This window comes from Chenopodium quinoa, unplaced genomic scaffold, assembly GCF_001683475.1.
Source record: "Chenopodium quinoa cultivar QQ74 unplaced genomic scaffold, ASM168347v1, whole genome shotgun sequence".
In the NCBI taxonomy this organism is placed as follows: Eukaryota; Viridiplantae; Streptophyta; class Magnoliopsida; order Caryophyllales; family Amaranthaceae; genus Chenopodium; species Chenopodium quinoa.
The window spans coordinates 6,721,811-6,747,462 of NW_018743955.1; the positions used below are offsets into that span (position 1 = coordinate 6,721,811).

General features: G+C 35.1%; 4 protein-coding genes and 1 pseudogene across 4 annotated transcripts; 3 read left to right on the plus strand and 2 right to left on the minus strand.

The window, feature by feature from the left end:
- Nucleotides 1-1,766: 1,766 nt before the first annotated feature.
- On the plus strand, nt 1,767-4,533 carry LOC110689299. The gene is made up of 5 exons (XM_021866048.1): nt 1,767-1,905; nt 2,005-2,053; nt 2,560-2,745; nt 2,880-2,919; nt 4,059-4,533. The coding sequence occupies exons 2-5, from the start codon at nt 2,051-2,053 to the stop codon at nt 4,142-4,144; spliced, it is 315 nt and encodes a 104-aa protein (XP_021721740.1). The 5' UTR covers nt 1,767-1,905; nt 2,005-2,050; the 3' UTR covers nt 4,145-4,533.
- Nucleotides 4,534-4,846: 313 nt separating this feature from the next.
- LOC110689300 (quinone oxidoreductase-like) lies at nt 4,847-8,852 on the minus strand. Its single transcript, XM_021866049.1, has 5 exons — nt 8,526-8,852; nt 7,609-7,750; nt 6,565-6,791; nt 5,746-6,003; nt 4,847-5,390 (listed from the first exon to the last, which is right to left on the minus strand). The coding sequence occupies exons 1-5, from the start codon at nt 8,778-8,780 to the stop codon at nt 5,073-5,075; spliced, it is 1,200 nt and encodes a 399-aa protein (XP_021721741.1). The 5' UTR covers nt 8,781-8,852; the 3' UTR covers nt 4,847-5,072.
- Nucleotides 8,853-10,021: 1,169 nt separating this feature from the next.
- LOC110689301 (hexose carrier protein HEX6-like) lies at nt 10,022-13,440 on the plus strand. The gene is made up of 5 exons (XM_021866050.1): nt 10,022-10,641; nt 10,841-10,905; nt 11,180-11,709; nt 11,841-12,163; nt 12,248-13,440. Exons 3-5 carry the CDS (start codon nt 11,658-11,660, stop codon nt 13,319-13,321), a joined length of 1,449 nt encoding a protein of 482 aa, XP_021721742.1. The 5' UTR covers nt 10,022-10,641; nt 10,841-10,905; nt 11,180-11,657; the 3' UTR covers nt 13,322-13,440.
- Nucleotides 13,441-14,432: 992 nt separating this feature from the next.
- LOC110689302 lies at nt 14,433-17,554 on the minus strand (annotated as a pseudogene).
- A 1,605-nt stretch (nt 17,555-19,159) lies between these two features.
- On the plus strand, nt 19,160-25,241 carry LOC110689303 (uncharacterized Rho GTPase-activating protein At5g61530-like). Its single transcript, XM_021866051.1, has 10 exons — nt 19,160-19,378; nt 20,290-20,404; nt 20,502-20,752; nt 21,141-21,203; nt 21,289-21,307; nt 22,214-22,327; nt 22,439-22,516; nt 22,595-22,839; nt 23,291-23,459; nt 24,750-25,241. Exons 2-10 carry the CDS (start codon nt 20,344-20,346, stop codon nt 24,896-24,898), a joined length of 1,149 nt encoding a protein of 382 aa, XP_021721743.1. The 5' UTR covers nt 19,160-19,378; nt 20,290-20,343; the 3' UTR covers nt 24,899-25,241.
- Nucleotides 25,242-25,652: the final 411 nt, after the last annotated feature.

The window sequence follows — 25,652 nt, forward strand, 5'->3', positions numbered from 1 at the left end:
CACATTGACTATGGGTGAAAGTTCGGTTTGCGGTGTGGCTTATAGCTCAAATTGAAACCAAACCACAATAGTTCGGTTTTGGGATTTTTCAAACCACACTGCACCATATTATTATTGAAACTGAAACAAATCACACCGTTTTAAATTTGGTTTTCAAAAAAAAAAAAAAAAAAAACCAAACATCACACCGAAATTTTTCATCCTCTTTCTTTTTGCTCCATATAATGGGTCATTCACTCTAACATTGCCCACATTGGTTGACATTATAAGAAATAAAGAAACACAAGTTTTATCATTTTTTGGCTTTATATATGTAGGGTAAAAATTAATAAAGAAAATTGAAAGCAAATCATATTGATTCGATTTTGAGATTTCTCAAACCGCACCAACCATATTAGAAAAAAAAGAAAAAAAAAACGCAAGGTTTGATTCGGTTTTAAACGAGTTAAGTATAAAAGTGAGTACTCAGTTTTAACATTTTTCACCTTTGGGTACTCTAAGTTTTTTTTTCACCTTTTAGGTACTCAAAGGCATATTCCGGTCAAAACTTAACCATAGGTGAGTTAAAAACTGAGTACCTTGGTTATACGTGGGACCCACTTTAAAAAAAACTCCTAAAAACTGAGTACCCTTGTATATGTGGGACCCACTTAAAAAAATTCTCTGGGATGATGAAAAAACTCAGTCCCCTATTAATTACGTCTGATGATGATTTGATGGCGGCGCATAGGATTGACACACGTGTTCCTTGGGGAGTGGGATCTTGTTGTCCAAGCTACTCAATTCTGTGGCTAAAATCAAAACGCAACGTTTTGAATACCAAGGGTCTTTTTTTATTTTGATTTAGGCGCCATTTCTCCCATTTCTCATTTATTCCTCTGTTCATCTTCTCAAATTCTCTCTGCAACTTTGAATATTCTTCTGATTTGGGGGCTTCCTCTGTACTTCTATTGTTGTATTTTTTTTTTTGCGAAATTGTTCAATTTTTCGAATGGGTATATTTTGGTATTAGGGTCTGGAATTTTTTTTTTCCAATTCTGTGGTTCAATTATGCGAATATGTGTGTAATTTATATGGTGGGTGTGTTAAAATGGGTTATGTGTTTGGTGCGTGTTTGATTTAGGCTGCCTTAGTTCATACAACCCAAGCATCTCAGTCACAATCCAACACTAGTTCAACTACTACAACAGTGAGGATGTACTAACCAGGTAAATTTTTGCTTGTATATAAAAATTACACATAATTATAATTAGACATAAGATAATAATTCTGTAAAAAGAAATGGAAATCTACATCTTGTACTCCATTTTCTGCAGCATCTAATTAATTTGAATCAATTTGATCATTTCACACTTAGATATTCTTCTAGCTTGCAGGGCTTGGACAGGGGAGAATGTGTGAATTAGCTTCAATTGATTATTTTGTCTAAGCAATTAAGTTGATGTTATTTTGTCTAGTATGCTGTTGTAGTTGCAACGACTACTTTTTGGGATTTAATTATGTATTTTGTATTTGCAAGGAAATATTCAAGGCCTTGCTTAATTTGTCAGAAGGGACTGTGTTTTTTGGGATTAAAATTCAATGAAGGGACTGGGTTTTTGCTACATTTATTTAGCAAGGTACTATGTTTTATTCCGGTGGGTTTATATTGAGTTAACTTACCGGTTTTCTAACTAGAGTACCTAAAAGGTGAAAAAAAAAAAAAATTTAGAGTACCTAAAAGGTGAAAAAAGTTAAAACTGAGTACTCACTTTTGTACTTAACTCGTTTTAAACTGCATTAAATTCACAAAGAAAAAGAAAAAGAAAAAAAGAAAAAGAAAAAGAAAAAAAAAAGAGACGAATACAAATTCTGGACTTTGGAGTTGGATGGGTTGTTGCTAACTCTTCAAGTCTACAGTTGCCTGTAAGTTGTTCTTCCATTAACCATCTTAACCAACATCGTTAATCATCTAATTTATCTTAATCATCATTGATTCTATGTTTAATGTCTTTGAGTTCTTAGGAATTTGAAAGCAACCATCTTTTCACTCCTCGTCTCTCTGTACAATATGGTAAGCAATTTTTATCTAATCTTTCTTATATATAACTTCAAATTTTGTTTTTTTTCTTATTTATTATCTCGTCAATTTGGATGATTTCATGCAAGATACATGATTTATTCACATTAGATAAGAGTTGATTCATAGGAGTAAATGGGAGGCTGAATTTTTTTATTTTTTTTAGGGTATTGGGTTTTGATGATTGTAATTGAGGTGCTTGGAATTGTGGTAGATCATGATAATGCGAATTTGTCTGATTTATGATTGAAATTGCTTTTGGAGCTCGATTGATTGACCGTTTTATTGAATTATGGTTAAAATTAATACATAAAAAAAAAACAGTAATTTTCCATTGTTTTGGTGTTGAATTGGAATATATCTGTCTAATTGAGTTACTTTTATGAGAATCTTTGCTTGTGATGAAGCGTCTTAATGTCGAATGATCGATGAAGTTTTGATTTGTACTTAGTTTTAAATGAGTTGGTTGAGTGATTGAAGCTGTATTGATTTGTATTTAGGCAATGTACATTCGAGTTAAGCGTAGTAAGACAACCTACTTCATTCAGTGTGATCCTACCGAAAAAATCCTGGAGATAAAGCAGAAAATTCATGGGCTTATTGAACAGCCTGTTGATAACCAGCGGTTGATTCTTGTAGAATCGGGGGAAGTGCTCGAGGATTCAAAGACTTTAGCAGATCAAAAGGTAGGTGTATCCGTGAGTATGATCAACTCGTGAACTAGGAAACTGGTTTTGTTGTCAATATACTCTTGTTAGTTTTGAGGTTTTAAATAAGCTTTTTGTCTCTTGAAATTTGAATGAATTTCTTTTCTTTTTAGGTGGAAAATGATGCTGTGGTGGCATTAACCTTGAGAAAAGGTGCTCTTCTTACTCTTGTCTGGGCTCTTTGTTTTTGTTCTTTTTTCATCGTGATCTTCAATGTGTGTATTTTCTTTTGTGTCTGAAAATAATCCTATCGTGGACTTGACTTGTTTTTATGAAATTGATGTACATTCATGCAAAGCGACCAAAGAATTTCAGGGAGTCAGGTGGCTAAAGTTAATGTAGTGTATAATAGTGATAGGTATTGGCAGCACAATAAGGGGTAGAAACATAGGTGCTAGCCAAGAAGTTTATTGGTGGGGTTTGGGAATTTATAATGAAACCATGTGTCTAACTAGCCTATCCTCTAAACTAGTGAATTGGCTCTTTAGAAATCATCGATGCATCTCTCTTTCCCCCATTATATTCACCTTTGTTATAGGCTTATAGCCCGCTGAGGAACATCTAGGACATTTACATCAGTTAGATCACCTTGATATGATGTTAAAGGTCAATTTATAGTTTGAAGGGGTGATTAGGGAGAAGGAATTCTTATCGACCTTCCACACATGCAGTTTGGATATGTAAATAGGTTGGCCATAAGTCCTTAAAAGATCAAACATAGTATACAAGGCTCGAATCAAAAACAGGGTCTGAATAAAGGCATTAAAATGTAAGCAGCAGCTGGAAGCCTGGAACAATTATCTTCACTATTTAACGAGACCATGCTAGAAACCAGAAAGAATGAAAAAAAGGGTAATAATAATCATTAAGGGCTTAAGTGAGGGGTGTTGGATGGTTGGAGCCATGGAGGCGATGCTAGTGTTTGGTAGCAGCGGAGTAACTGTTTTATTACCCCCATTGACAGTAAATTATAACTCTAAGAGGGGAAAAGGGAACCCAACATCCCATTTGAAGGTAATCTATTACCCTTAATTCGTCTGTTTTACATTGTGCTTTAGCTCCAATAGTAGTTCTAATAAAAGAAAAGGGTGTCTAAATTGTTCCTTAAGGTAAACTCCTTTTACCCCCCCCCCCTTCTCCACCCTAACTAATACAACAACAAAAAGGTGTGAAGCAAAGCAAGAATGAACAGAAAGGGTGTAAAGTGTAAACCCTCTTTTTAAGATGTATTCTATCAGTTATAGGTTGGTTTGTATCTAATGCTTTGCGTGCTTTTTTCTCTTTGTGTCTAGATGATAATGAATTTGAAGATGTCAACATCGTAAAGCCAAACGATTTCTACCAATCTCGTGATTCAGATGGTGGTTCCAATTGGTAAATTAAGGTTTAAGTATAGCTTAGTTTGTTATGGTGGCAAATTGGCAATTGGCAGGCAATGAGCAGTGATGGATGAAAGATAATTGGTCTTGGGCTTTCAGTACCTGTTTGCTGGCCGAAACATATGGTGTTCGGAAACTAAGAAGAGTAGTAGCTACAAGAATTCAATTTCATGTGTGCTGATGACATGTCAGAATTGCATGAACTTATTAAAGTTAGTTGTTTTTGTTAAGGAAAGGCTACTTGAAGTCTTAATTTGTATGTTCTAGAAGATGTTGCTGGACTTTTACTATACATGAGTCTTGTTGTAAATTTGCCGATTGCCCCATTCTATGAGTTATTCTTGTGCACATTTTTTTTTGCTAATTGAAGTTGTAAACTTAGGCTGTCTACAGCAAGTCTGCAATGCCGATAGCATCTGTCAATTCAATTTACATTATGGTTAAGCTACAAGTTTCCGGCCATAAAGAATTTGTACTACAGTGCAGCATCCTAAGTAAAAACCTATATAACGGAAGCAACTAAAGGATGATAAACCTTATATTGAAAAGTAGATTGGTCGAATAGGATTATAGTACGTAGTACAGAGTAATAATTTCTTTTCTTATTCAAGATCTGTTAAAATTTAAGGGCCAGTTTGTAATTGTTTTTGTTTTCAATTTTCCGTTTCTTTTTTTCAAATGAAAAACCAAAAAGATGCCAATGATACCAAACAAACATTTATTCATTATTGGCAAGTGAAAGTTTAGACCTCGCAGGAAAAATTAATGTTTGGTCGCTTACATAACATGAATTATGATGAAACCTCATTCTTCTAGTAGTAACATAGACAAAAGATCCTTGTGTAATTACACAGAACCCGTACTCACCCTAAAACTACCTTGAACACGATACATAAGTGACAAACACAGTTTTTTAATAGTAAGACCTCATAGTGAAGCATCTGGTATCAACACAACTGATCCAGTTGTTTGTCGGTTCTCAAGTGCTGTTTGAGCCTCAGCTGCTTGTGACAGTAGAAACTTATGATTAACACGAACTCGTAAAACACCTGAAGCAACATTTGCAAATAACTCTCCAGCAGCTTCTAGAAGCTCATCCCGAGTTATGGTGTAATGCATAAGGGTGGGTCTCGTTAAGAAGAGGGATTTTGCTGCAATCGCTGACAATGGAACGGGATCTGGTGAACCTGAAGACTGACCAAACAGAACCATGTATCCCCGGAGTTTCAAGCATTCCAGTGATCCCTGAAAACAGAACAATTTCAGTATACATGGTTCAGCATATGGATGTCTTTATTTTTTTATTTTTAAAAAATAAATTATTTAGATTAAGCAGAAAAAGCATCTTAATGGAACTACAGTATATAGGAAGGTCTGGAAAGCACCAACAACATCACAAGGGAATATAAGCCAATTACTTCATATATTCTAAACAACCCCAACATGCAAATAAGCTCATAAGTTGGTTCCTTTGTTTGAGAATTCAAAAAGCTTGGATTAACAGATTAAATTAAAAAATACACAAGTCTAGGAAGCTGCAGGGTCCAGGTAGAAAAGTGCAACCCTAGTTTGATTTATGGTGGATAAGGGTTCACATTACCTGAAAAGTGTCTTTTCCAACAGAATCATAGACAACTTCTACCCCTTGGCCAGCTGTTATATCTTTAACACGAGACACAAAATCTTCTTCCTTGTAGATTATCACATGGTGACAACCATCTTCTCTAGCTTGAGCTGCTTTCTCTTCTGTTGAGACAGTGCCAATGACAGTAGCACCAAGGGCATTTGCCCATTGGCATAACAGAGATCCTACCCCTCCCGCAGCCGCATGTACAAGAACAGTATGCCCAGCTTCAACCTATGATTTCATAAGTTGGAAGAATAGACAATATTATATATATATAACAACCAAACAACCATTTCCTCTGATCATTCTTAAATTTGGATCTAAATAATGCAAAAATCAAGAAAAATCTCTTATAAAAAATATTGTGGTACTATTTGTGCCTTCAATAGAAATACACTAAGATGATACTTGCTACACGTGTTCTCTACTGTAGAGAACTAGAGGTGTAGACTTCATGAGTGATTCATGAGGTAAATGTTCTCATACACAAGCTACTTACGATTTACTTTGTATAAAACAAGTAAAAAGAGAATTCAGAGCATTGCTTTTGCCAATGATAACTGACATGAGTGGTGTGCTTATTGCTAATAACTGTCATCAGAATAAATGTTGAATAGCATGCTTAGACATATAAAACTAGGTCATTATCAAGGGCAAGCAGAAATTCAATTAAAAATACACACCAGAAATAAGGGAAGAGTATGAGAACCAAGTCCTAGTCAGAATTTCATTCAGAGAAAATAAATTTACGATTTAATAGGCCTATAGTCAATAATCACATAGAGTGTGTACCTTGAAGCTGCTACGGACTAAATATTGAGCTGTCAATCCCTTGAGCATGATAGATGCTGCAGTGATAGGATCAACAGAAGGCGGAACAGGGACAGCTCTGTCAGCAGGAAGGATCTGCTCCTCTGCATATGAACCCATTGGACTACCAGCATAAGCAACAAGATCACCCACCTTTCTGCCAGTTAATCCAGGACCTACAGCTACCACCTCTCCTACTGCTTCCATTCCTAGTAATCCCCCAAACAGAAAGAAAACAAAAAAGGGCTTAACGGAGAGGTAATTCAGTTGCAAGAAATGCAGTCATGAAAACATACTTCAGACAATTGTCATATCTAAGCAACATAAAACATTTGAGAACTCCACGTAAGCGCCCTAACTACTGATATGCTTACATATTCACATGCCCATCAACACACACAAGATAAGATTAAGTTCAATAACATTTATTAATCAAGACAAATGCCTCTCCCCCCCCCCCCCCCCCCCCCCAATAACAAAAAAAAAAATGTAAAAATAACAGGTTAGTGGATAGCATTATGGACCAAACGAATATTCAAATTGCAGAATGGAGACCATGGGGCTCTGCACAGCCCAGTATAAAGCATACTGGAGCCTTTGGAGACTAAATTAGTGTTCCGGTTGAGTCATAAGACTCGTTACTTAGCAAGATATGATACCTAAAGGACTCTTTTTCACCATTATTCTCATTAGAACATTCAAATGAACAGACAAAACATTCCATAAAGAAAAAAAAAAAAAAACACTCACACCATTGAAATTTTGAGGTTTGCATGCATATCAGTTGGTATCTTGAAAGAATTGCAGAGAAGCTGCTTCCTCAAATCTCAAGGCATACATCATTTTACTGGAATGAAATTTGTTATCATAACTAAATAAGCAACAATAAGATCAAGCAATATATCTGCACCATTGATGGGGTGGTTCAAATGGACAGTCCTTCCCAAGAGTCCAGAACTGGTAAAAACCAGAAGAGGGGGTCAGACAGACTAAAATTGCAGAGACGATCAAAAGTAATAGGCAAACCTGGAGTATAGGGCATTGTTGGACTCTTATAAACTCCCTTGCGGAAGTAAATATCAATAAAATTAAGCCCAATTGCTTTATTTTTCACGCGGATTTCACCCTCCTTTGGTTCTCCTACTTCTACATCCTCCCACTTCAATACCTACAAACATTAGCATCATCCAGTCAAGTTCAGCCAATAAATTCAGCATCATATATACATACATATAAACCGAAAAAAAAATAAAATACAAATCTAACATTTTCAGCTTCTTAATTAGCATACAAGCAAAATGAAAACTAAGATTCACAATCTCCCTGTCATATTCAACAAGAAAACTTCACAAGTAAAATCATGAACTGCATATAAGAGCACGATCATCCGCAAAGGCGACGAATTTTCAGTGGTCAACCATTGCTTAAGTGCCTTCACAAGAAAAATCCCTCAAAATGTATATGGGAACGAATGCCCCACATGGAGAGTTGGAGAAATATAGAATTCTTGGAATTCCTCTCAATTGAAGAGTAGATACATTATCAATAAGTCATGTGAATTGTATTCACAAATTAAGTTCATATGCATAAAATGTAAGGGAGAGAAAGAAAAGAGAATTAAATTTTCAACACAAATTGTAAAATTTGTCAGAATTACTCACTGACCCATATCTGTAAATGTAGATTTTTGAATTTCAACCAAAAAAAATAAAATAAAATCAATATGCATACTTTGGGAGTTGGGGCAAACTAACAAACAGGAGGAGTGCATTTGAATAGAACAAAAAGAAAGATCAATAATTTGTCATCAAAATGCAAACTTTCAGAAATTCATCAAAATATAAGCTTAAGTTTGAACCATCAATAACTAATAATGAGCTCATTTGGGCATAATATCAAACAGGTAGAGTACATACAAATTATTAAGAGAATAGAAAATGAACCTCTGGACCGCCAAATTCATGAACCCTAATTGCTTTCACCATTGTTTTTTCGGTTGAATTTGAACAAGCTCTAACTTTGTTCAATTTGATTGGATTTGTGATGGTAATTAATCGGAATAAGTTTTTATTTGAGGGAAATGAAGAACATGGTAGAAACCCAGTTTTATACTTGTGCAAGATTAAGGATGATCTAGAATTCAATAATGAAGGATTATGATGATAATTTGGTACTAATCCTAGCCTTAAACACCCCATTTATTTGGTTAACTTTTATTTTCTTGTTAATCATATGTTTTGGGTTCTTAATGGACCATACACTTGTTTAGTTATCTTGACTTCATCGAGTCTTTTTTATTTCTAACAAGTCTACTTGTTTCAGTATTTTCTTTTTATAATACAAGTAATATTTTTTGGTTGATAGAATATAGTTTAGTTTATCTACCCAATTCTCATTTTACTTGCTCTGTTTTGATTAAAAACATTTATACTGATTGGTTTAACGGGTAGGTAATACGGAGGATGTGTATGAGATTTACGGATTTCGTTACGAGTCTTTTTTAACTTGGAAATTTATCGTCATATAATCATATGTCCTAGTAGACTAGTAGTGTACATTGAATTAAATTATCATGCTTTGTATGACAATTTTTGTGTATGTACTTATGTACTTAAGAGTTACGACACACTAAAAATTGCTCATTTGTGTCAATTGGAAACTTGGGTATTACGTATAACCTTACAAACAACCTAGTATTTGAACATAACTTAATTTTTAATTCCCCTAAACCTTCTACATGAACAATTGAGATATATACCGATTATCATCGACCTTAAATCAATCCCGATTTTCTTCGTTTCCTACCTCGTTCATACAAGTTATGACAAGAGTAATAATTATGTATAAGTCAAGAAGATGATTAATTATAATGGCAATGTGGCAGAGTTTGTAATAATATGTTGCACATGAATACGTGATACCTACGAATTGAGTTAGTTATTAAGTTAATCATGTAGTAATACAAGCAAGTTCGTTACATGACAAAAAATTAAGTAAAGCATTACATTTAATACAAGCAAGTTCGTTGACCATTGACTTGAAGTGCTTAGATTTTGTATTTATGTGTCTATATTTCAATATCTGATGTAGATATCTGTCTAACTTATTGATAATGTAGACAGATATCTACATCAGATATTGAAATATAGACACATAAATACAAAATCTAAGCACTTCAAGTCAATGGTCAACATTAGCTTCATAATCTTGACAGCAAAATAAGAGATGCTTAAACTTCTTTAAATCTTCTCAAATTCATGATATGACCATAAATTATATACTTGAATGATGTATAAGACTATGACAATGATATTGATAGCATACTAGCAATGCTACTTGAGCACTAGTCAAGGAAGTCTGCGGCAAGCACAATGTAATAATAACATAGAGAAAATATAAATTGAAGGTACTAACGTTTGCCAAAAGTTGCACATAAGGTACTAACGTTTTAAAAGTTGCACAAAGGTACTGAACTTGTTATAAGAGGTAAATAATCTGGTGAAAACTTGTTAAACCGGTTGGAACAAGTTTTTGGTTTATTAAAAAAAGGAAAAATAATTAAATAGGGACACGTGTGCTTCGGAAAGGGGAAAAAAAGGCTAATTTGTACATCTGGAAACGAAAAACATCATTACCTTTCACCTTTCTCCCTCTTTTAACACACTCACTCTTCCAAGCACCCAGAAATCACGAAAATGGTGGCAACTTCAATTTCAACCTATTTTAGTTGTTTTTCAATTGCTTCTATGAAAACTAAAACCTCCCCATTTCCATTACTCTCCCAAAGCTATCTTTAATTTCACCCAATTTAATTTCATTGCATTTTTTTAATTTTTAATGTAGTTTCTAATTATTACGATATATTTTAGGGAAATGTTTGGGAGTATATTTGATTATCAAGGATAATTTTTATTTTATTTTTTTTGATCCAAAAGAGGAATTGTATTCCAATAAAGAAAAAGAAGAACAAGCAACAAAGGAACAAACAACTTGAGAAAGAAAAACGAAGAGGCAAAAAAACAAAACATGCAAAAAAGAACTAAGAAGATACTAGGCGTGGTAAGGCCACTCCCCAAGCATCCTCCGGTATAAAGGATATTTGATTATCAAGAATATTTGATTTCCCATTATATTCTTGCCCATGCTTTAGCTAGTGGTATTGGAATAGGCTTAGTATTATATATTTGCTGCTCATTGTATCAATAAACAAGACCAATATTCTCTGTTTCTACACTAATTCATTTATTTACAATTGCAGAAGCTCAAGTAAATCGATTGTTTCCGTACTATCCAATTACTCTAGTGATTATTCATCTATTTCTGGTAATTTGATTTCTTACTATCTACAAATTTATCTTTTCAAATTGTTTTCTGAATTTGAATTGTTTGAGGATAATTTTCATTTGTTACCGAATTTTATAATTAGACTTATTAGCTGTGAAATAATTATTTGTTACCGAAACTTATAATTAGACTTATTTTTGTTGATTTTCCTGTAATTTTTAGACATGTACTCTTTTAAAAAAAATAACTTTGTATTTTGTATTTCCTGTTATTTTTGTAATTGCTTCTTCTGATTTTTTTTTTTTTTCAATAGATGCAAGGTGGAGAAGATGGCTATGGAGATGAGTATATATGGAAGTCGGTTTTTTTGGAGTTGTACCAGCTATAATTTAACTGATAGATTTCTTGAACAATTGCAAACTTCAGTCCCCTCTTTATTAATGTCAGAATTTTATTTTTCCATATTTTATTTTTGTTTGGTTAACCTGTCGTAGAAGGTCAATTATGTGGTGATTACTCTATCTGCAACTTTTAAAACGTTAGTACCTTATGTGCAACTTTTGGCAAACGTTAGTACCTTCAATTTGTATTTACTCTAATAACATAACCTCACAAACAACCTACTACAACATGAACAACATCTACTGATCATCTTCAACCTCGATTCAATCATCGTTGTCCTCGGCCTTGGCCTTGTTCATACAAGTGATGGCAGGTGTGTAGCAGTTATAACTCGAGGCGGAGGTGATAGTTATAATGGCAAGGTGACATGGTTTGTTATAATATCTTGCATGATGGCTGCTATGGGAGGAGTACTTTTTGGTTATGACATTGGAATTTCAGGTTTTTCTTTTTTAAAACTTTTGATTTCATCTCAAATTTTCAAGCATATATAACAAGGTGGTTAATTAATGTTAGCTTTATGTTATTACTTAGAATATTAATGAGCTATATAATGTGTATCAAATTTGAAGGTGGAGTAACATCAATGGAGCCATTTCTAAAGAAATTCTTTCCAAGTGTGTATGTGAATATGATGGAAGACACCAAAATAAGCAACTATTGCAAATTCAACAGTGAATTGTTGACTTCATTCACATCATCTCTTTATGTTGCTGGCCTTGTTGCATCCTTCTTTGCTTCATCCATCACCAAAGTATACGGCCGCAAGCCATCCATTTTGATAGCGGGTTTAGCATTTCTTGCTGGCTCTGCTGTTGGTGGTGCTGCTATCAATATATACATGCTTATACTCGGCCGCCTATTGCTTGGTGTTGGAGTTGGTTTTGCAAACCAGGTATGTATGAATGTATGATTATGACTGAGTTATGATTCTTGAAGATGAGAGTTTATTTTGTAACATCTATACTTTTTGGTACAGTCTGCTCCACTATACCTGTCAGAAATGGCACCACCAAAGTACAGAGGAGCATTTAACAACGGCTTTCAACTTAGTGTTGGAATTGGGGGCTTGACAGCAAACTTGATCAACGTTGGTACCGAGAAAATCAAAGGCGGATGGGGATGGCGAGTCTCCCTAGCCACGGCTGTGGCTCCTGCTATAATCTTAACTGTAGGGGCAATTCTGCTGCCTGAAACACCAAACAGTTTAATCCAAAGAAGCAAAAACTCTCGCGCTACTGATCCTAATGATCTTTTGCATAAAGCAACGCTCACATTGCAAAGTGTACGAGGTACTACTGATGTTGAGGCAGAACTCAATGATCTTATACACGCGAGCAGCACAATTCCTGAAACAAAACATGGCAGTTCGTTCAGCCAAATCCTGCAACGCAAATACAGGCCACAACTCATAATGTCAATAGCTATACCATTTTTTCAACAGGTGACAGGGATCAATGTAATCGCGTTTTATGCTCCCTTACTATTTCGTACATTAGGCCTAGGAGAAAGTGCATCACTTCTCTCTGCAGTCATGACAGGGGCTGTAGGAACAGCCTCAACTTTCATATCAATGCTAATCGTCGACAAATTTGGAAGACGAGCTTTGTTCATCTTCGGAGGAGTTCAGATGTTCATCTGTCAGATTGCTATAGGGACTATTATGGAAACACACCTAGGAGATCATGGTGGGATAAGCAAAGAGTATGCTTATTTGGTATTGGTGCTCATTTGCATTTATGTAGCTGGTTTCGGGTGGTCTTGGGGGCCATTAGGATGGTTAGTCCCTAGCGAAATTTTCCAGCTTGAAATAAGATCTGCAGGACAAAGTATTACAGTAGCAGTTAATTTTATCTTCACTTTTATCATAGCTCAGACATTTTTAGCTATGCTTTGTTGTTTTAAAGCTGGGATTTTCTTCTTTTTTGGTGGGTGGGTTTTGGTTATGACTGTGTTTGTATACTTGTTTTTGCCAGAAACCAAGGGTATCCCTCTTGAGAAGATGGATCATATTTGGAGGGATCATTGGTTTTGGGGTAAATTTGTTGGTTAAATTTACTTACAAAATACAAAAACAAACTAGATAGAAAACAATTGTTACAAATAATACTATACGACATGTCATTTTGGTAAAGACTGCATATTATATGGAATTTGTGAGTTTTGAAGATACAGATTATGCATTCTACTGAATTACTCAATATCAATCCTTGTTTTTTTTTATATATATATTTTTACAATTATGTAAAGTAAGAAAAACAATAAACAAGGTTAGAGCTTGTTCAAATTCAACCGAAAAAACAATGGTGAAAGCAATTAGGGTTCATGAATTTGGCGGTCCAGAGGTTCATTTTCTATTCTCTTAATAATTTGTATGTACTCTACCTGTTTGATATTATGCCCAAATGAGCTCATTATTAGTTATTGATGGTTCAAACTTAAGCTTTTATTTTGATGAATTTCTGAAAGTTTGCATTTTGATGACAAATTATTGATCTTTCTTTTTGTGCTATGCAAATGCAATCTAACTATTCGTTAATTTGCCCCAACTCCCAAGTTATTGATTTTTTTTTTTGGTTGAAATTCGAAAATTTACATTTACAGATATGGGTCAGTGAGTAATTCCGACAAATTTTACAATTTGTGATGAAAATTTAATTCCCTTTTCTTTCTCTCCCTTAAATTTTATGCATATGTGTTAGAAATAGTAATGCAATCGGATGACTCGCGCCCGATCGGATGACTCGCGCCCGATCGGGCGAAGGTGGTCAAGGAAAAAACGGGAACTCTCGCGCCCGATCGGGCGGCTTCGCCCGACCGGGCGATGGACAAGAGTTTTTCTACGAGATCTCTCGCGCCCGATCGGGCGGGCTTCGCCCGACCGGGCGGCGGACTCAAGGTTTTGACGAGCTCGATCGGGCGGATTCGCCCGATGGCTCGCCCGGAATGGGGTTTCTATATCGCCCGATTGGGCGGTGTCCGCCCGACCGGGCGCGACACTACGTCTGGAAAAACCTGATCTCGCGCCCGATCGGGCCCGCCTTTTTTCCTAGGTCGGTTTGATTACGTGTTTCCTTTTTCTAGGACTCATATAAATACGAGTCATACCTTTTTCATGATTATTATTCACTTTCTAGCCGAAAAAACAAAAACCTACCTTTTGAGATCTGAACAGTTCTTGAGCAATTCCACTCTTCGAGTTCGGGTGCACGGATTACGGAGAGAGTTGCGTTAAACTTGGGGGGCGTGCGTCACTAGGAAACTTGTACCGGTGGTGGCGTATTTCGCTTCTAAGGCAGTGGATTATTGTTCCACGGCGCGACTGTGAGTTTGAGATCTTCAATCCAGGAAAGTTCTAATCTTTTGTTTGTTATTGATTTCAACAGTTATTTTACCAACAATATGCACCTGTGTTCTTAAGATTATGAACTTTATTTGTGAATATAATTCACATGACTTATTTATAAAATATCTACTCTTCAATTGAGAGAGTTTCCAAGAATGCTATACTTCTCCAATTCTTCATGTGGAGGCAGTGGTTGATCACTGAAATTTCGTCACCTTTGCAGATGATCATGCTCTTAAATACAGTTGATGATTTCACTTGTGAAATTTTCTTGTTGAATATGACAGGGAGATTGTGAATCTTAGTTTTAATTTTGCTTGTATGCCAATTAAGAAGCTGAAAATGTTATTGAGATGTGCTTTGCTTCTCAGATAAGCTCCTTCCCTTATACCATCTTCCTTGACTTCTGCAACATTTTCATAGAAATTAAATTTGAGATAAAGGCTACCTTTCAGGTTCTCAATTTTTTTAAGTTCTTCCAGATGATCAAACCATTGTTTCCAACTTGAACTTGAGTTATTCAACACAAACCAGGTTAGCATGTAAAGGCAAGTCAAATTGCTCATGCCCCTAGGCATATAACTCGGTCTATAGCAACCTGTTATATCCAATATCTGCAGGTTAATTAGCTTCATCAGATCTTTTGGCAACTCTTTCAATCCATGGCACCTACTTAACTTCAAAGTCTGCAAATTATATAAATTTATGATTGATGTCGGGAGCTTTTCCAAATCACCATTGTTTGAGAGATCTAGATATCTTAAATGCAGTAGTTCACCTATCGAGTCTGGCAAACTTTTTATACCTGAATTACTCAAGTCCAGTGCCCTCAAACACACCCAATTCGCTATTAATGCCTCCAAAGAAGATTGATCTATTATAATTTTATTATAACAGTTGCCATCTTGCCAACATAAAGATAAGAACGGATATGGTTTTTAGTGGAAAACAAATGTGCAGACGTATTTGTATGGGCTAGATGCCGAACTTTTTTATCCTTGAAGTCAGTAAGAGAATCTGCAATGCAAACAATCTCCTTTCCTGCTACTTTTTGAGCAATATCATGCATGAGATCGTGTATCTTACAAGAGAGAATCTCACCATAGTCATCATGTTCTACATCTTGAAAAAAGCATCTCCGGAGTAATATAGAAAAATACTCCTCTGCAGCATCCTCCATTCTTTGACCATCATCTAATGGAACATTGTATCCCTGTGCCATCCAAAGGCTTAATAACAATTTCTTCTCTATTACAAAGTCCTTCGGGAACAAAGCGCAATATGCAAAACAACTCTTCAATGGGGATTCTAGCTGCTGGTAACTAAGCTTTAGTACAGGCATGATGTCATTTTTTCTTTCTTTAAAGTTGCACAATCCGATGGATTGAAATGATAGCCACATACTCTTGTCTTGACCATACAAAAGACTTCCAGCCACTCTTATAGCAAGAGGGACTCTGGCACATCCTTCAACAATCTCTTGACCAATCTTGACAAAATCATCATGGGGGTTAGACTGTTCTGATCCAAATGCCGTCTTTTTGAACAAACGCTACGAATTCTCCTTTGACAAGCCTTGCAACACATGTGTCGGACCATCTCCTATAACTCTTGCTGTTTCATGAGAGCGTGTAGTCACCACAATCCAACTTCCCCTCTGATCTCCAAGCAAAAATTCTACCAACTTAATCCAATGATTGCGATTCTCAGTCCATACATCATCTAAGACAAGCAAGTATCTATTACTAGCAAGTTTTTCTCGAAGTTGAGTTTGCAGCCAATCTTTGCTAGAACCCTCATGCTTCTGACCCGTAGCTGAAGCCAAAATCTGACTGAGGATCTGCTCTACATTTAACTGATTCTGATCATGATCAGAGACACAAGTCCACAACCTCGACGAGAATGCACTTTTGACCCTTGCATCATTATACACAAGTTGGGCAAGAGCAGTTTTCCCCAACCCACCTCCCACAATAGTAAGGAAAGAAACATCCTGTTGAACATGAGAATCAACCAACAAACCTACGATCTTCTCCACATCATCCTCTCTCCCAATGATATTACCCTCGTACACATAAGAACAAGTCCCCTCCCTTCTCCTTCTTATAGATTGAGAGTCAACACTAAAACCAAACTGATTATGATTAATGGCAATAGCATCCAACTTCTTCCTAATCTTCTTAACCCCTTGAGACATATTGTAAGCAACCCCAAGTGAATTGTAACGAGAAAAGAAAAGACGCACCTTTTTAGAGGCTTTCCCACTCTCCTTGAGCTTCTTTTGCTCAGCGAGAGTGATAAACTCATTGAGAAGATCATCATAATATAAACTGCATCCTTGAGCTCCTGAATCCAGAGTTCTGCTTCATGGGAGACCTCTTGTTTGACCTCAGCATCACGGAGCACAGCCTTAACAGTGGAGACAGTGCGTAGGAGATCATCAAGTTGGGATTTATAGCCAAATATGGAGCACATCTCTTTCAGTTCTGAACATTGCAGGGCTGCAAACAGAGTTTGAGCAATAGACAGTGTTGTTCCCAAGTTAATATTTGGTTACAGAAGTGAGCACAGGAATTTGAGGGGTTAATGGTAGATAGCTGAATCTAGGAGATAATAGTGGAAAAAGGGCTTTACTAGATGTCCAATGGTAACTGACATTCAAGGACTAGTTTGTACCCTGAATAATTCAGTACAATATGAAGAATCTGGGATTTTATTATTAAGAATCCTTTTGAGGCTTTGATAGTACATATTCATGATTAGATAATAATAAAAAAAAAAATGGTACTAAGCACTGCCCCTTGTTTTATTTAAGGTCATCCCTAAAACATTGTCTCCATTCGTTTTATGATCATGGGGTCCATGGGGAACACAACTTACTCTCATTTTGTCTCATGAACAAATTATACATTTTTTGGCCCCCACTACTTTATCTCTTAATCAACCCCTACTCAACTATAAATTAAAATAAGTAAAAATGGCTAGGGGAAAACAATTGGGGACTCACTCCATAAGCTGAAGAATACATTGATGAGTACTTCCTCTGTTATAAAGAGAGAAAGTTGTTTAGAGACATTGGTTTTATTATGTAGGTGGTCAAGGTGGACCATTGTGGGTGCTCTTATGTTATAACTTGCACACACCCGTCAAAAAATAAATAAATAAATAAAAACTTGCATACAATTTAATTTAGTACTATAAAGGTATTGAAAACACATATAAAGTGTTAAATGTCTTTTAAAAAATTAACAGTTGCACAATAAATAAAAAAAATAAAAAAAAGAGTAGCAGTTGCCCCGGATCATACACTAGTTATTATATTACTACGGGCATGTTCCGATTTACTGAAAACAACTTAATTAATTGGAATTGAACTGACCTGGATTGAATAAAGCTGAAATGAATTGTTTATGAGATTGAAATTAGGAAGTGAACTGATTGGAGCTGAACTGAAATTGAGTTGAACTAAACTGAACTGAAATTAAGTTGAACAAAACAAGCCATACGAGTATAAGCTAATTTACGGTGTTTGGTGAAAAGCTACTCCATAAATAAGCTTTTTTACAATCGTGATCAACTTCCACCAAATAAACTCTTTTACAATAAGTTTATCTTGGGAGAATTGTTAGGAGATCATGGTGGGATTAGCAAAGAGAACGCTTATTTGGTGTTGGTGCTCATATGCATTTATGTGACGGGTTTCGAATAGTCTTGGGAGCCATTAGGATGGTTAGTCTCTAGCGAAATATTTAGGCTTGAAATAAAATCTGCAGCACAATTATTACAATAGCGCCTAGTTTTATCTTCACTTTTATCATAGCTCAAACATTTGTAGCCATGCTTTGTTGATTTCAAGCTAGGATGTTCTTCTTCTTTGGTGGGTGCTGGGTGGGTTTTGTTTATGAACTTATGACGGGGTTTGTATACTTGTAAACTTGTTTTTGCCACAAACCAAGGGTATTCCTCATGAGAAGATGGATCGTATTTGGAAGGATCATTGGTTTTGGGGTAAAATTGTTGGTTGAAAAATTTCTTAACATGTATAAAAACAAGTAATACTATATGGAGTGCGATTTATCATTTTGACAAACATTGATTATTATATGGAATTTTTTATTTATTATGATAGATCTTATGTATTTATTTAATCATTTGAGCTCTATAATCATAATAGACAAGCAATCAAAAATACCAAACTTCTATTCAACAAATGTTAGTAGCCAAATATGTTTTTTTTATCTTTTAAATACGATTCTAATTAGATGTGTCAATTGGATGTCTGAGTCGGGTTTAATGAGGTTGGATTGGATCATTTCAAACTTGAGTCATGCTTAATCACTATGACCATGCAAATCGAAATTTAAACTGAAATTTTTTTGGGTTCGATTAGGTCAAATTTTGATACTTCTAATTTTAAGCTAATTTTCCGAACGGGTATACATAATAGACGTAAAAGGTAAAACTGTAAAAGGATAAAAATATTAAAGCCCTACTCTTCGACTATTCCAGGATTCCAGCGCAAATCCAGCCCATCATATCTAGCAAACGTCGTCGTTTAATGTCTTACTGCGCTTACTCTTCCAGTTGTTCAATTTCTTTGAATACTAAAATTCATGAAAATAATTGCTTTTTTAGAAAAAAAATCAAAATAAAAGTCCAAATTCAAAATTCGAAAATCCTAAGTTTCCACTAATCACCTTTTCCCCTCCACCAAATCAACCCTACTTGGTGGCGATTTACTGGATTAACCCATTCTAGCTGCTGGTATTTATTTTTATTTTTTGTTTTTCTGAATTTCTTTTACCTGATTAATCAATAATTCAATTATTATTTTTTTTTTCGATTTCCATGATTGTTGAAGATTTTAGCAAGAACCATTTGTAAAGAAAGTAATTTACAGAAAATAAAAATTGTTTTTTTTTGCTATTCAAGTTTTTGTTTTTTTGCTATTCAAGTTTTTGTTTTTTTGTTTTTGTTTTTATTTTTTTTGGATATATTGTTCCTGTAAAATTACATGTTCTAGGTTAGATGATGTTATGAAATGGGTAGAAGTTTGTATCCTGTATTAGTTGATAAAATTTTATTATTAGATGTTATTGGAATCAATTATGATACATCACCAAAGTTCAAAATTGTTGTGTTTGATCTAGTATTATTGAATTCACTAATTGCTTTTAATCTAATTTTAGTGTTATTGGATTGTGGAGATGCTGAAATTAGGTTTTTGTGATCGGTCTGTTTTTGGAAAAGAATTGAATTCTTGGGTTAGGGCCTATAGGTGGTTGAACAAGAATTGGACCCTAATTGATCATGTTGAAGTTTCCAGTGCCGAAGCGAATTGTGATCATGTTGAAGTTTCCAGTACCGAAGCGATTTGTAACAGTTAATCTTTGCTTGTGGTGAACAAGTAGGAATAGAATTAATTGGCCTAGTGGAAAAAAGATAAGGGCATATGGCTAATGTGGAATTATAGTATTTACACATTATTGCAACTGTTTTAGACTTTTAGGAAATTTGTCTTTGATTTTTTCGACAACTTGTTTTGGGTTTGTAAGAGGTAATTGATGAGCCATCGGTTAGGAGTACATGTTGTTAGGGATTGGAGGAGGTACTGAACTAAGTATTGATTTAGGATGAAGTCAGCATGTGTTGATATTTTGGGTGTGTTATGACAGGTTCAGCTAATAACACGTGTGGGTAGTTGTACGTGTCTTTTGGGTTGAAACTCAATGCCTTCTATGATATCTCCTCAGTGGCAAGACAAGGCTAGTGGGTTTTTTTCTGCCTCAGGTAGATTCTGTACTATTAAACTTATAGATTTTAAGTGTGGTGTTGTTACGTGACTAAGTGTTAGATTGGAGTAATCATGATCGATTTTGCAATATAGGGGTTAAACTAAAGGAAGCTGGGAATCAGGCTGGATCTTTAGCTAAGGATGCAAAAGAGAACGTGGTTGATGCAGCTGAACGAGTTGGTTCTGTCGTTAAGAGTAAATGGTCACTATTCCAGCAACCATCTACTAAGCAAGCTGTGCAGGAGCGGTTTCTTTCAGCTGCTGCTTCAACAAGCTTTTTCTTAAGGAAAGGAATCTCTGAAACTAAAGACAAAGTTTCTGTAGGAAAGATAAAAGTTGAGGAGGTATCATGATGTGTATCACTTTCTTATGCCTTTCTATCATTTAGTTCTAGCAATTGATGTATACTTTGTACTAAGATTTTTTTAGTCTTTTGGCAATATCTGCCTGTGCTAAGGTGGTGAGCTTATCTTGTAGTATTGCACTCTATTATGGGACAAATTGAAGCTTAGGACGTCATATATTTACAAGTTGCAGCTTACTGAATGTTAATATTCATTTAGTTTCTATAAGACCAATCTTGAAGCCTATTTTATTTAGCTTATACTATGTGAACCAGGTTTATTTGTTGCTGCAAATCTTTTACTCTAGTTTTAGGATGTGTCTTTGGTGTTTCGAGGTATTATAATCTACTTGTCATTTTATTGATGTCATTTCATGGCAACTCTGCAGGTGGCTAAGAAAACTGCTCAAAGAAGTAAATCCTTTATATCAGATATTGAAAGATGGCAAAAGGTTTAATTCTCTAGTTCTTTTTTAATTCAGGATTGGGTTTTTCTTTCAGAATCTTACCTTCAATTGTTTTTCTGTCTTCTTGCAGGGTGTTGCAAGCAGTGATGGTAATGCATTTATCTTCATTACTTTTAGCTGTTGTTGTTGTGTTTTTATTTTTTTATTTTTTTTATTTACAATATCTGTCTGTGCTGCCTAATACATTCAGTTTTTCCTTGTAGATTAGTGTTCTTTTTTTTTTTATTTGAAGAACTTCAACGTAAGACTGAAGTATGGTAGAGCTTTAAACTTTGGTCTGTCGCTGTCTTAATTTAATACTATGACTGGTTTGTATGTATTACTGATTAATTTAGTAATTAGATCTGCCCTGCATAATTTCATAGTTTAGGTTTATTGGGGATGTCGAGTTAACACTCAAACATAGTATATGGAATCAGAGTGGGAAGCTTCTTTGAGGCTTTGGGCCCCCACTTTTAACGTGTTGAAGTCTTGAAGAAGAGTGAGCTTCTGGTTGCATGCTTAAGGACAAGTCACAAACTCACAATATAGGGAAGTGGAAGATTACTGTTTAGTTGTACTGTATTTTGGTTCAATTTAAATGAGCTTAACTCATTAAAATATAATTTCGTCTTTGACTTTCCACTTTGATTTTGGGTGGAGGTTGGAGAATGACCTTAGCTCACTCTTTGAACTTATAAGTAAGACTATTGCAGTTTCTGGAGGAGAGATATAGAAAGGAACTTTGATGAGAAAGGTAGTTATGCAAGGGAATTTGTTTTTGAAACATGGGAGGGTGTCTGCTCTAATTACTAATTGTAAATCTTTAAAAAAAAATGATTGTATTGTTTTCCTTTTTATCCTACATAGTACATATCCTATTTTGAGTCTTCCCAAAGTCGTGGAAACCTTTTGTTTGATTTTTGATAAATAAAGTCATACAAAACCTGGTGTAATTTTTTAGCATTTTTGACTATCTCGTATGAGTAAGATTATTAAATATATTATGTCTCCAGTATTTGGAATTGCACTAGAAATTACAGTGCAGCAGCAGCAGCAACAACAACAGCAATCCAGTAGGCCCATTCCCCAGATTTTGGTCAGATGTGCAGATTATCTTATAGCGTCAGGTCATTATAGCCACTTGAGTTATTTTATTTTGTATTTCGGTTGTATTTGTTTTGTATCTGCAGGATCAAAAGAGAGGGTTTTTATTCTATTTTCTTCCACTTGTGCTGCAGGGCTTAGTTCACCTTATTTGTTTAAATTGGAGGGAGACAAGAAGGCAATTCAGCAACTTGTTTCATTATACAACCAAGGTTCAACATATTTCTGCTTACTTTGGCCAAAATATTTTCTGACTTCATGATGGTTCACATGTTGACATTTAATTTCAGAGCCCAATGCATTGCCACCAGATGGCACGAATTCACTTGACATTGCATTCTTAATTAAATGTTACCTTGCAAGTCTTCCCGAGCCAGTAACCACTTTTGAGCTCTATGATGAGATCAGAAGTGCTCGTTCGAGTATCAATGTTATTAGGAGTGTGTTAAAGAAGCTTCCTACTGTAAATTACATGACTCTGGAGTTTGTTACTGCACTCTTGCTCCGCGTTAGCCAGAAGTCAGTTCTCAACAAGGCATGAACCACATAACCGCTTTTTACTTTAAATATTTCTTGCCGAGCTTGGCTGATATTTGGCTTCTGTTGATTCATTATTATATATTCACTTTTAAAAATTCATGTTTACATGTTATCCTTATCCTTCAATTCAGCATTCAATACTTAATTAGTTTTATGTAACCAGTATTTCACGTTTTACTCTGGCTATTATTTTTCATAAACTCCCATACTTTAAAGTTGTGCTTTCCTGATTGAATGAGTATCTCTGTCGTCCCATTTTATCCTCATATCTCATAGATCTTTTTGCCAAATATTGGTCTTAGTTTTCCATTTGATGATTTTCCTCTTGTATTAGATAATGAGCACTAACTGCTGAGTCATTTTACTGAACAGAACCTCACTTTGAATGTAGTATTTCTATTTTCTCTTTGCCTTGATGATAACAATTGTCTTTTGGATCTCTACAGATGGGTGCTCAAAGTCTTTCTGAGGAAATGGCACCTCTTATTATCTGGCAGAAGGAAAGGAGGCCAGAATCATATAGGCAGTTCTGGCATCATGAGACTAAAGCTTTCACTAGAAAGAAAAGCGATTTGCCCACTGGGCCCCCTACTTACGGCTCATGGGACATGCTTGGTGAGTAATTGAGTGTCTCTGTTGTGAACATCACTTTGTCTCTTATGGTGCAAGAATTGTCTATTCATGGTTGGAAGTATCTCTAATGTTGTTTGTTTAAGAGTGACATTATTTCTGATCGTATAATTGATTGTTTTATGATGAACTTCAGTAACTACTATCTGCAGGATGGTACCAATTGATTTTTGGTATATAAAATATTGTGATAGATTTTGTGTAGAGATGTAAATTGTTAGATTGGCATGTCAACATTATGTTGAGGGTTAAAGTGACCTCCTGTATGTTGATTAAACTGTCATATTAAGTAAACCTAGATGTGTGCAAGCAGTGCAACACATGAGATGCATAATACCTAGTACATTTTTTGTTTGAACCATTATTTTCACCCACTATCTGCTATATCTAAGGGCAACAAGGACTGAATTAGACAACACTAATTTTGTTTAAAATTTTGTAGAGCTTGTGTCATTTATTTTCCTCCTCTGTTCTATAGTCTATATGTGTCATAACAAGAAAGTCTGCAATCATTGTGAAGAGTAGTTTTGTTTTTGTGAGGCGTTGAGTAATGGTATGCACTTTTTGCTGATCTAACATGGTCTTTAGTTGTGATCTCATTTTGGTTTGAGGTGTAATAGATAGGTAACATGTGGATGAGGTTAGGTGACTTAACTATTAATCTTTATGAAGCAAGCATACTGAAGGCTTGGATGGAATATTTAGTCAATTAGAATTGATATACACAGATGATAACAAATATTCTAGGTGGTCCTGTAAAGCTGTAATTTATTCTCTGCCCTGAACTCTAGTGATCATTGCCTAGATCCTAGTCCACTTGATAGTGAAATAAGAATTTTGGTTTTTGAAAGTCTGAATACAGATAATTTCATAAAAAATCCTCTTTCTGCTATGTTAAATGTAAAGATTTGGAGGGAAAGGGCAGAAAGGAAAATTGAGGGTTATTTTATCTCTTATCTGGAAATAACACGGAGGACAGGAAGGGAATTGGAGGGATCTGTTAACCTTCACTCCATTGATGGAATTATTTTCCAGACACAATATTTAATTAATACGGCTTTTTAGCTACTTGTAGTCATGTAGATATGATGCTTACTAAAGCTGGGTTTATGTTTTCTGTTTGTTTTTATGGTTCTTATTCTTTATTTTTGAACTGGTATTAATTTGGACATTGAAAAGATAGCACATATAGCAATGCAAACCATTAGTTTGATATGTATTTCTAGCAAGTATAATTGTTCTGACGAATTGCTTGTCTTATATTTCTGGCTTCAGAGGAGAGCGAAGATGAAGAAGATGCTTCATCCCCCATTCCATTGGATGATGGCTTACCCATTGACTTTGCTGCAGTTGAGGTCATTCGGTGCCTCATAGAGCATCACAACTCAATTTTCACTGATGCCAATGAGACAGTCTGGAGATGATGTTGATGAAGTTGTGTTTGTGCTTACAGCTTTGTATAAAGGGCGTCTCTCTCTTGATTCATTGAGGGGGTATCAAGGGGGATCGAGTTGTAGATTGGTTAATTGTACATATTTAGTATTTGTGTGTGGTGAATGGTGATCCATCTCTGTTGTTTTGTGTGTCTTTCCCTTTCCATGCCCCTTTGCTCATTCTTCTTAGCCATTTTTGTGGGTAACACTTGCACAGATTGATTTGTCAATTGTAACATTGGGAATTTGGTATCAGCTTGTATTTTCAATTTTAATTCCAAAACAATGATCTTTAAGACTCTTACTCACTGAAATCATGATGACAATTAGTCAATGGTGGTTTTTTTTTTTTATTTATTTTTTATTTTTTATATTACTACATCTACATAAGTTAAGTATTTTACTACGTAATACTAATCCGGGGCGTTTGGATTGTGGGAATGGGAGTTTGGCGATTAAAAGCTGGGAATGGGATTGAGATTTAATTGATGGGAATACATGAAAATATGTCAATACCGTGGGTGGGAATATATAGGGAATAAATAACAATTTTACAAAAATACCTTTACTAGGATTATTATTTCATTATTTTCATTAATGGCAGAAATATCATTTTTCTCCGATTCTCATTACCATCCATTTATTACCTACCCTCCATAGATAATAAAAAAGGTGGGAATTCACCCATAAATAATCCCCATTTCCAAACCCCTTTTTATTCCCATTCCCACCAAACAAACAAGGC

Bases quoted from the DNA above. Each gene is read 5' to 3' on its own strand.
- LOC110689301 (XM_021866050.1), top strand. From the start codon at position 11,658: ATGATGGCTGCTATGGGAGGAGTACTTTTTGGTTATGACATTGGAATT. The intron at 11,710-11,840 runs GTTTTTCTTTTT...TCAAATTTGAAG, and splicing joins TTATGACATTGGAATTTCAG to GTGGAGTAACATCAATGGAG. The intron at 12,164-12,247 runs GTATGTATGAAT...TTTTTGGTACAG, and splicing joins GAGTTGGTTTTGCAAACCAG to TCTGCTCCACTATACCTGTC.
- LOC110689303 (XM_021866051.1), top strand. From the start codon at position 20,344: ATGCCTTCTATGATATCTCCTCAGTGGCAAGACAAGGCTAGTGGGTTT. The intron at 20,405-20,501 runs GTAGATTCTGTA...TTTGCAATATAG, and splicing joins TGGGTTTTTTTCTGCCTCAG to GGGTTAAACTAAAGGAAGCT. The intron at 22,328-22,438 runs GTCATTATAGCC...CTTGTGCTGCAG, and splicing joins AGATTATCTTATAGCGTCAG to GGCTTAGTTCACCTTATTTG.
- LOC110689300 (XM_021866049.1), bottom strand. From the start codon at position 8,780: ATGGGGTGTTTAAGGCTAGGATTAGTACCAAATTATCATCATAATCCT. The intron at 7,751-8,525 runs GTTCATTTTCTA...TAATGTTTGTAG, and splicing joins ATGAATTTGGCGGTCCAGAG to GTATTGAAGTGGGAGGATGT. The intron at 5,391-5,745 runs GTAATGTGAACC...TTCTGTTTTCAG, and splicing joins TTGGAAAAGACACTTTTCAG to GGATCACTGGAATGCTTGAA.
- LOC110689299 (XM_021866048.1), top strand. The intron at 2,746-2,879 runs GTAGGTGTATCC...TTTTCTTTTTAG, and splicing joins AGACTTTAGCAGATCAAAAG to GTGGAAAATGATGCTGTGGT. The intron at 2,920-4,058 runs GTGCTCTTCTTA...CTTTGTGTCTAG, and splicing joins GGCATTAACCTTGAGAAAAG to ATGATAATGAATTTGAAGAT.